General features: G+C 50.7%; 1 protein-coding gene across 3 annotated transcripts; it reads left to right on the top strand.

The window, feature by feature from the left end:
- Nucleotides 1-219: 219 nt before the first annotated feature.
- Nucleotides 220-10,122, top strand: STC1 (stanniocalcin 1). Of its 3 annotated transcripts, none has more exons than XM_085080594.1 (4): nucleotides 220-569; nucleotides 3,400-3,539; nucleotides 4,818-5,029; nucleotides 5,902-6,876. In XM_085080594.1, exons 1-4 carry the CDS (start codon nucleotides 452-454, stop codon nucleotides 6,215-6,217), a joined length of 786 nt encoding a protein of 261 aa, XP_084936720.1. In that variant the 5' UTR covers nucleotides 220-451; the 3' UTR covers nucleotides 6,218-6,876. The 3 variants fall into 3 exon arrangements, with proteins under 3 accessions (XP_084936720.1, XP_084936719.1, XP_084936721.1); XM_085080593.1 differs by having other exon boundaries at nucleotides 221-569; nucleotides 3,397-3,539; nucleotides 5,902-6,873; XM_085080595.1 differs by lacking the exon at nucleotides 5,902-6,876 and adding an exon at nucleotides 8,033-10,122 and having other exon boundaries at nucleotides 223-569; nucleotides 3,397-3,539.
- The last annotated feature ends 331 nt before the right edge of the window (nucleotides 10,123-10,453 follow it).

The raw sequence follows: 10,453 nt of genomic DNA, 5'->3' as shown, positions 1-10,453 counted from the left end.
CCAGCGCTCCTGCGAAGATGAACTTTTCGCTCAATTGTTGTTTGGCAGGTACTTCTAATGGGCTTGGAAAAAAAAAAAACAAAAAATATTCTTCCTGTGAAGTTGCAGTTTCGTGGGGCTTGAATGAGTCCAGTCCTCCCCCTGGCTCTGCCCAGCGCCGCCGATTGGCTCCGCAGCCCGGGGGGGACCGATAAGGGCGGCTATAAAACGCTCGCTGCTCTCGGTCCCCCAGCGAGAAGGAGCCAGAGGGGCATCCGGATCCTGCCGACCATCCCCGAGCTCTCCAGGATCCTCCTCGTTATCCAGCTCCACATCTTCGCTCGAACCGGAGAGGCTCACACATCCCAAAAAAAAAAAAAAAAAAAAAAAAAAATTTCAAGCCGTTCCCCAAAAAAAAAAAAAAAAAAAAAAGCCAACCCCACACGCTTACTTAGCGGAAACTTGTCAGAGAATGCTGCTCAAGGCTGCCTTGCTGCTGCTGCTGCTGCTCAGTGCATCCGCATGCTACGAGGCGGAGCAGAATGACTCGGTGAGCCCCAGGAAAGCGCGGGTGGCAGCGCAGAACTCAGGTAACTCAGCCCCGACGCCTTCCAACTCTCTCTCCCACCTCTCTGCTGCTGATTTTTCTTCTTCTTTTTCATTTTTTTCCTTTTTTTTTTTTTTTTTTCCTTCTGAACATGACGCCCGGCAGGCGCGAATCTTCCTTGCAGGGGTTGCTGGAGCAGGAATCTCCCGGAGGAGCAGGAATCTCGATCCAGCCTCTCTCCCCTCCTCCTCACCGAGTTCCGCGGACTTTTGATCATTCGGATTTTCCTGCTCGCATGTCTCCCCCTCCCTTCCCCGAGCCGGTGTTCAACCCCTTTGCTTTTTAGGAAGTTGCACCATTGTTCTGCCGAACATCTGTCTGTTCAAAGCGGGGCCGAGGGAGCCGCGACTTTGAAGAATGCAGTAACCTAGAAACTGTCCCCAGCTCGCTTTTATTGTCACAAACCGATGGCTATCGCTCAGCCGGGACTAGGGGGGAAAAAAAAATACATTTGTGACATTTAACAAACTTGCTTTCACAATAGGAAAAAAAAAATAATCCGAGTCAGCTCTCGGATTTCTCGACTTTGCAGCTTAGTGAGGAACAATGGGGATTAAAAAATCTGCTTTTTTCTGTGCTGCGGAGATACTGAGGGCTCGAATTCGGGGCTCATTAGCCACTGCCCGATTTTAGATCGCCGAGGCTCTGCGTTCGCTCGGTTCGCTTTTGTGTTGGGTTGCCATAGGAACGTGGGGTCTCCGTCTAAAAAACAATAAAAGCTCCGAGCACCCCGAGCGAAGTTCTCATCAGAACCTGTGGAAAGCTAATTACGGGGCTGGCTGGTGCTGCGGGGAGCTTGTGAAGCTGGGCAGAGGATGAATTAGCGAATATTCCTCCCTTCAGGCACGTCAGCAAGAGAGGGGAGCGAGGAGGGGCTCACTAGGGGGGGGTTTAAAAAATATTATTTCTCCTTTTTTTCATGGGAAAAATCCCAGTTGGGAAGAATCATCTGTAGGGTACAACTCGGCTGGTGTAAGTTGTGTTTTATCCCGGTAAAAACTCCTTTTTCCCACACTTCAGGAGACCCTGGGTTTGCATTTCTTCCCCAGGAATGTCTGGAAACATGAGCTGCCAAAGTCACGAACGCGCCCTGCCCAGACACGGGAGGGGACAGATGTTGGGCTCAGCCCCGAGGTTAATCCCGGCTAATTTCGGGGCAATCATGTGGCAATTCTGCTGATTCATTGCTCGAACGCGTTGGATCTGCTCGGGAAAGCTGGGATGACATGGATAGCCTCGTGCTCAGACCGACCGCTGCCTGCAGGGTTTTCATCATCCCCCGGCAGCTCCATTACCTGAATTTCTCTGCCCAAATCTCCTTTCCCCTCCCGGATCTTCGGCAAAAATCACCCTTTTTTGGCTACAAACCATCAGGGCGGTTTTAGCACTAAACTGTTGGATGGAGTCCTTTTGAGTGCTGAGAATTGACTCTCAAGGTAAAACCTTATTCCCAGCTACTTCAGGGTTGTTAGAAAAGCTCAGACATCTCCAATGTCTGCCAAATTTCCTGCCAGCTTGTTGGCATTTTCCATCCTTTCAGCCTTGTTTGTGGATGAGGTTTGTGAGCCAAATGCTGCCAGGCTGCTCCTGGTGGAAAAAGAGCATGGAGGAGACCAGAGCTTTCCATCCTCATCTTCTCCTTCTTTAGAGCTTTCCATCCTCATCTTCTCTTTCTTTAGACCTTTCCACCCTCATCACTTCTCCTTCTTTAGAGCTTTCCACCCTCATCTTCTTTAGAGCTTTCCATCCTCATCTTCTTTAGAGGTTTCCATCCTCGTCTTCTCTTTCTTTAGAGCTTTCCATCCTCATCTTCTTCTTTAGAGCTTTCCACCCTCATCTTCTTTAGAGGTTTCCATCCTCATCACTTCTCCTTCTTTAGACCTTTCCATCCTCATCTTCTCCTTCTTTAGAGCTTTACATCCTCATCTTCTCCTTATTTAGAGATTTCCATCCTCATCTTCTCCTCCTTTAGAGATTTCCGCCCTCATCTTCTCCTTCTTTAGAGCTTTCCATCCTCATCTTCTCCTTCTTTGGGATAAAGATGTCACTGCCTGGAATTGGAATTGGGTTGGGATGGATATTTGGGTCTCCATCCCACCAAGGACTGCGAGGTGTTGCCTCTTTTAATCCCTGTGTGACCCTCGGGGGTGTTGGAGTTTCTGTTCCTTGAAATGCTGGTCATGGCTTCAGAGAATCCTGGAACTGTAGAATCCTGGAATTCTAGAATCAGAGAATTGTAGAATCATAGAATTATAGAATCTTGGAATTCTAGAATCCTGGAATTGTAGAATCCTGGAATTCTAGAATCAGAGAATTATAGAGTCATAGAATTACAGGATCCTGGAATGGTTTGGGTTGGAAGGGACCTTAAATCCCATCCCATCCCATCCCATCCCATCCCATCCCAGGTTGCTCCAACCTGCCCTTGGACACTTCCAGGGATGAGGAAACCACAACCTCTCTGGACAACAAGTTCCAGGGCCTCACTGCCCTCCAAGTGAAGAATTTCTCCCTAATATTTAACCTAAATCTCTTCTCTTTTAGCCTAAAACCATCCCCACTTTTTCTATCACTGTGTATACAAAAATTCGCTCTCCCACTTTTATATAATCCACTTTCAGGCACCAGGAGGGTCTCTTTGGAGCTTTCTCTTCTCCAGGTGAGCCCCTCCAGCTCTCCCAGCCTGGCTCCACGGCAGATTTCAGATCTTCTTCCCCCTCAGCCTCACCCTCCTGCAGCCCCTGCCGGAGGATTTGGCCTCGGGATGGGATGACATCCAATCTCTGACATTCCTTGCTCTCTCCCCGCAGCAGAGGTGGTTCGCTGCCTCAACAGCGCCCTGCAGGTGGGCTGCGGCGCCTTCGCCTGCCTGGAGAACTCCACGTGCGACACGGACGGCATGTACGACATCTGCAAGTCCTTCCTCTACAGCGCCGCCAAGTTCGACACTCAGGTACTGTGGCTAGCACAGCTCTTTCCCATGAGAATTCTCTCCTGTGTTTGATAAACAAAGATCAAGTTTGGATGTTATTAAAAACAGTGTCTCGAGATTTGGACAGTTCAGGCCTGGCCAGTCAGGCCTAGGGGGAGGTTTCTGGCTGACCAATCTGGGTGACCTCTGAAAAGTCTATATAAGCTGAAATCAAAATAATAAACGTCTCTTTTCTTGTCACACTGAGAACCCGGGTCCTTTTCTCTGCTAGCGGCTCAACAGCGACAAGGTACGGCCAGGGCAGAAAGGGAGGAGAATAAAACCCAGCCAGGGGAGAAATCCTGGCCGAGAATAAATCCAAGCTGCCTTTTCATGCCTTTTCAAGTCCTGCGGGTTCTAAAGCTCTGCTCAGTGCAGAATTTAATCTGCGATTTGGGGAGGATTAACCCTTCCCTCCCTGCAGCCTTTCCTGCTGCTCCTCCCAGCGCTGGGTTTTGGCTCCAAACTCATCCTTCAGGGCTCTCTCTCCTCTCCCCGCTCCGTGTGAGCACTTGGCACGGAGGGCTCGGCGGGGCGGAGAGCGAGGTTTCCTCTCCAGGAGGAAACAGAAATGTTCTTCTGACAAAATAAACCTCCTGGCTGTGTGAGCTGGCGTGGGGCTGGGCTGTCGGTTGGAAGTGTTTGGGTCTGGGAAACGCAGCCAGATCAGCCTCTGCATTTGGAGTAAATGGGATAATATCAGAGGGCTGTGGCTCTGCTGAAGTCCCTTTTCCTCTGTGTTTTCCTCCCAAAATTCACACAGGCCTTGCTCCCTGTTCTCCTGCTCCCGAGGAGAAATTTAAAAGCTCTTAAAGGCTCTTGAGGTTTGAAGCAAAAAGTGTTAAATCTCTGGCATTAAATGGCTCTTGAAGTTTAAAATATGTGTTAAATCGATCAGTGGGGCAGAACTGCTCCATCCCTGGCACTGCCAGGGTAGAGATTTCCATTCCTAAATATTTTGGGATTAGGAGCTCTGGGCTGTGGGCATCCCAGCTGCTGTGAGAGACAGCTCTGCCATAATTAGAATTGAAATCAGAATTAAAATTAGAATAAAAATTAGAATTAAAATTAGAATTAGAATTGAAATTAGAATAAAATTACAATTAAAAGGGCAGCCCCATTCCCTGAGAAGGAGCTGCCTGTAATTGCAGGGAGGGTAATTAAAACAAGCATGATGGAGAATCCACAACCCTGGACACTCTGGGATTGGATTCCCTGGAAACCCGGCACAGTTTAAGATGTTTCTGCTCCCGTCCGCAGGGAAAAGCGTTCGTGAAGGAAAGCCTGAAGTGCATCGCCAACGGCGTGACCTCCAAGGTGTTCCTGGCCATCCGCAGGTGCTCCACCTTCCAGAGGATGATCTCCGAGGTGCAGGAGGAGTGCTACAGCAAGCTGGACATGTGTGGCATCGCCAGGCGCAACCCCGAGGCCATCACCGAGGTGGTGCAGCTCCCCGGCCAGTTCTCCAACCGGTACGAGGGGGTTTTCCAGGTGGGATGGAGGAGATGGGAATTCCGGAGGTGGGGATGAGAGGGGCTGAGCTGATTTGGTGTGTGCAAGTCCTGGAACTGCTTGGCCCGGTGAGGTTCTCTGCCTCTTCAAAGCCCTGCTCAGTTTTAGCAGCATTCTCTTTTGGGGAAATAGATTTATTTATCTTATTGGGAAATACACTTCTTTGTCTTTTGAGGAAATGCACTTATTTCTCCTTTTGGGAAATACACTTCCTTCTCTTTTTGGGAAATACATTTAAAAGCATCTCTGGAGGAGAATGGTTAAATGAACCAGACGTCCCTCACTCCAAAGCCTGGAGTTTGTTTAGATGTTGAATTTTTTTTTGTTTGAGTGCAGTATGATGATCAAATCAGGTTGGTTAATTGGCACATGGAGCACTTCAGAGCTGCTCATAGAATAGGATCATGGAATCATGGAAGGGTTTGGATGGGAAAGGACCTTAAATCTCATCCCATATCGCATTATCCCATCCCATTATCCCATCCCATTATCCCATCCCATTATCCCATCCCATCCCACCCCTGCCACGGGCAGTGACACTCTCCTGTCCCAGGGTGCTCACAGCTCCATCCAGCCTGACCTTCATCCATCCATTTCAACCTCATTCCCTTCTCCAGAGTGCATCCATCCCTCCCTGGGGTTTCTGTGGCACCTGGAAAATGAGTCCTTGCCTTCAGAGTGACCACAAAAAACCAGGAAAAACTAAAGGAACCAGCAGACATGGTCCTGTGTGACACCACTGTGCTGTGATTCCATGTTTCCCATTTCTAGGGATGGTCTGGGGCTGCTCCTGACCCGGTTTGGGGTTGTCTCCTGTTCCTCCTGCCTGCAGGGACAGGAATGTCACAAGGCCAGCCCTGTCCCCATCCTCCAAGGACAAGGGACACGGAGGCTCCAGGGAGCTGCCGCAGTCTGCAGGGCAGTCACGCTGCAGGGACAGGGACTTCTTCCTCCAAATCCTGGAACAATCAGTGCTGAGCCTTGTGATTGGGATAAAAGGGACCTTTTGGAGCAGTTGGAGTAAATCTGCTCCAGGATTGGAGTGCAAACGGCACTGGGTGAAGCCTCAGCTCCTCTGGGGTGGCTTTTGGCTCGATCCAGGTGCTCCTCAAGCCTCCAGAGCTGTGCTAGGACAGGTGTGCAGGTGATAAATGTGTTTTATGTTCCATCAAGCAGCAAAAATTCCTTCAGAGAATCCCAGAACATCCAGAGTTGGAAGGAACCCACGAGGATCATTGAAATCCCTGTCCTATTACAGAAAAGTGTTGCAGACAGAGAAATTTTTTCTCGTATATCCAGCGAATCACACTTGAGGGAAGGCAAAATTACACTGGGGGGAAAATAAAAATGAAACTTGAGTGTCTTTCCCCCTCTTCTCCCCAGCAAATATGGAACGTTTGTGAGAGGATTGAGAGAAGAGCAGAGAGGTCTGTGATATTCCCAGTTTAAAGGGATGGATTGTGGGGTTCAGTTAGGACTGTGGGGACAGTTAGGACTGTGCAGGGGACATGGGGACACTCGGGAAGATCCTCTGAGAGGACCAAGCCCTGCCGAGGCCCAGGGAAATCCTCCCCCCAGGCCGAGCCAGAGGATATTGTGACACTCTGAGGAACAAAAGCGGCAGAAATTCCCAGCTCCGAGCCGACACCGAGAGCTCCCGGAGCATCCTGCTTTCCCAGCGCCTGGCTCTGCACAGCCAGGGAAGCAGAATGTGCCACTTGGCCCGCGGCGCCCGGGGGAAGTCGTTAAAGGTCATTGCATCTTCCTGCGATTTAATCTCGGCGCAGGAAAACCTCTGCTCACAGCCCAGCTCCTGGAGAAGAAATATCCCAGCTCCTGGAGAATCATCCCAGTGCGGCTCCAGCCTGGAATTGTGGGGCAGGATGGGATCTGGCTCTGGGCTGAGCTGGGTGAGGCTCAGATTTGCCATCACCACCTCTGATTTTGCTGCCAGCCCTGCCGAGCCAGGCTCACCCTCAGCCAAATCCCAGTCCTTCTGTCCAGCCCAAACTCTGACCTCACCTGACCTCCCCTGGCTGCTCCAAAGGCCAGAGCTGAGTTGGGAAAGGACTTGCAATGGGAACTCTCATTTCCCTCTTCCTTCCCCTCCTCCACCTGCAGGTTATTCTCCTCTCTGCTCCCATAGAAAAATGTCACCGTGACCTTAAAGTGCTTAAAATAAGTTCCCCGGCGTCCTACAGGGTAGAAATCCTGGCAAATGTGGGACTGCTCCTCTTTTTCCCGAGTTTCTCTCCCTGGGAAGATGTTCCCTGGTGCAGTGAGGTTTAGCAGACAGTAAAAGACACATTTTAACCCATTTCCACATCTCTTAGCTCCTCATTTTTCCCTCAATCCTTCCCAATCCACCGGGACTCTTCCTCAACTCGTTGGAGAGCTGATAAAGGAGGGATCTCTTTTTCTTTTGGAAACCTAAAGCAATAGAACATTTTTTTTGTGTGTGTTTTTTGGAAAACCACAAAGCCTTTAAACCAGAACTTGCTGCTAAAACATCAAAACCATCAAAACGAACTGTGCTCATTCCCTCACCTCCCAGAGCTGGGGCAGCTCCTCACTTAGGGCAATTAAATCAGAATTTTGGTGACTTTATTCCTTCCCCATGCCAGGGGCACAGCACCTCCAAGCCCTGGCTGTTTGGATGCAGTGACAACTGCAGGGGAAGACTTTAAAGGTCATTGCATCTTCCTGTAATTTAACTTTGGGGCAGGAAAACCTCTGCTCACAGCCCAGCTCCTGCAGGGCTCTGGAGAAACATCCCAGTGCAGCTCCAGCCTGGAATTGTGGGGCTGGATGGGATCTTGGCCTTGAAGACCTTTCCCAACCTTAATAACTCGGTGACAACACCACCAGCAATCAATTCCTGGATGAGTTAAAAACGTGCATTCCCCCAGTTTTGTCCCCCAGCTGGGGACACTCTGGGCTAACGGGGCGTCCCTCTGCCGCAGGTATTACAACAAGCTGGTGCGCAGCTTGCTGGAGTGCGACGAGGAGACGGTGAGCACCATCAAGGACAGCCTGATGGAGAAGATCGGCCCCAACATGGCCAGCCTCTTCCAGCTGCTGCAGAGCGACCACTGCGCCCAGGGCCACCCGCGCGCCGAGCTGCTGCGCCGCAGGATGTCGGAGCCGCAGAAGCTGACGCTGCTGCTCAGGAAGCTCCGAGGTGAGGGCTCCGCGCCAGCCCACGCCAAGCGCGGCTCCGCCTGACGGCACCCGCGGCGGCCGAGCACCACCAAAGCCGAGGGCTGTGCTCCGGGAGAGCGCTGCCCCCAAAGCCAGGGCACTGTGGGGAGCTGGAACCCCCCAGGAGCTGGGCTCGGTTCCTTAGGGCTCCTTGCGTTCCTCCGTCTTTTCTGTTCCTCTCCGACAAAACTCCTGCATTGGGTCCGTGTTTGGTGGCGCGGCCTTCCTGCTGCCTTTTTGTGGCCTTCCTGAGGCCTTCCAGCCTTCCCAAGGCCTTCCTGAGGCCTTCCCACCTTCCCAAGGCCTTCCCATCTTCCCAAGGCCTTCCTGAGGTCTTCCCACCTTCCCGAGGCCTTCCTGCCTTCCCGCCTTCCAAGGCCTTTCTAAGGCTTTCCCAAGGCCTTCCCAAGGCCTTTCTGAGGCCTTCCTGCCTTCCCGAGGCCTTCCCACCTTCCTGCAGCCTTCCTGAGGCCTTCCTGCCTTCCTGAGGCCTTCCCAAGGTCTTCCCACCTTCCCGAGGCCTTCCCAAGGCCTTTCTGAGGCCTTCCAGACTTCCTGCCACTTCCCGGCTCCGTCTCATCTCTTCCCCCCAAAAAACACCAAGTTATCCCAAAAGATCTCAGTCTTAAATAGATCCCCACAGCGGTTAGGCCTTCAGACAGCAAACTCCCCATGCCTGGAGGTCAAATTTCATCCAAAAGCGTTGTGCTGACACCAGCCAGGCCTGGAGGTTGGGCAGCGAGGGGAGGAGCTGCTCCTCTCCGGCGGGTGATGCACTAAAAACCCTTGCACATCCTAAAAAACCCCCGTGGGATTCACGTCATGAATCTGTGCTGGCTGCGGACGAACGTGAATGTCACCTTCCTCCGGTCCTTCCGTGTCACCCTTAGTCCTGATCCTCCCAGCAGAGCTCTGGGGTTTGGATTTCCCAACCTCACCGGATGGTTTTTAGTCACCACAAACCCCAAAAAGCATGAAAGGGATGTTTTCCACCCTTTCCAAGAGGTGCCAGGGTGGTGTGTTGTGTTTCCAAGCTCACATCTCTGTATTTAACTTCATTTAACTGCCTAAAGCTTTAAACAAAGCCTAACAAACAAAGTCTGTCTTAAGATTAGAGTATTAAACGCCTTGCTCTAAGTGTGGTATAAATAGTGCTAAACTCTGTCTGTGCTCGGCAGGAATTCCACCAGAGTCTGTTTCAAAGGAGCAGAATAGAACGATTTTATTGCCTGAAGTGAGTTTTGTAAGTCAGCTCTTTATCCTTTGTTTGGTTTTTCCTGGAAAAACAGTCGAGAGTTTCCCATTCAACTCTGTGGCCTTTTTAGGGAGGAAGAGGGGAAATGGTCAGGACAGGAATTGCAGGGCCAGGAAGAGCCTTTCAGAGCTAAAATTGAGGAAAAATCCCTAAAAAAGCCAAGTTCAGGCCGGGCAGTCCTGTCTGACTGTGAGATGCACTTAGACCCAAGGCAGAGCTGCTGGGAATTTGGGGAATTATCAGATGCTTTGGGAACCTCACAGGGCGAAACTGCCGTTAGGATTGCTGGGGAAAGGCAGGAAAAATCCCTCAATTCTCTCACACTCCAGCAGCAAAGCTGAGCAGAGAGGAATGAACGATCTGAGAGTTGCCTTTCCTCCATCCTCCTCCTCCTCAGCGGGATCTGGGAAGAGGAGCAGAGCTGGGAAACCCCAAAGTAGCTCTGGTGAGCCAAAAAATCCTTTTTGTGGTGTGGGATCCACCAGGCCAATCCCAAATCCATCCCCCTTGACTCTGCAGAGTGGAAAACTCTTCCCCAACTCCTTGGAGAGCTGATAAAGGAGGAATCTCTTTTTTTTTTTTTTTTTGAAACCTAAAGCAATATAACTTTATTTTATAAATTTTTTTTTGTGCTGTTTGGAAAACCACAAAGCCTTTAAACCAGAACTTGCTGCTAAAACATCGAAACCAGATGCCGTTGGCAGCGTTTCAGATGTCGCTGCCTCCGAGGAATGTAGCCCAAAAAACGCTGGCAGAAAATTGGAAGCAGCGAAAAAATGTTGCTGACATCGGTGGAGGGTTGGAATCCCTGATTTTTTTTTGGGATCCAGGGCGAGGAGGATGCAAAGTTGCTCCTTCCTAAACCAGGCAGGGATTGAGAGGTCGACACAAAAAAGTTCTGAGAGGTGAAACCCAAAATTTCCTGGAA

The sequence above is a fragment of the Lichenostomus cassidix genome, chromosome 22 (assembly GCF_008360975.1).
Source record: "Lichenostomus cassidix isolate B80296 chromosome 22, HeHo_3.0, whole genome shotgun sequence".
Taxonomy (NCBI): Eukaryota; Metazoa; Chordata; class Aves; order Passeriformes; family Meliphagidae; genus Lichenostomus; species Lichenostomus cassidix.
The sequence above is the reverse complement of the archived record's forward strand: the minus strand, read 5'-3'. Positions and strand labels throughout refer to the sequence as shown.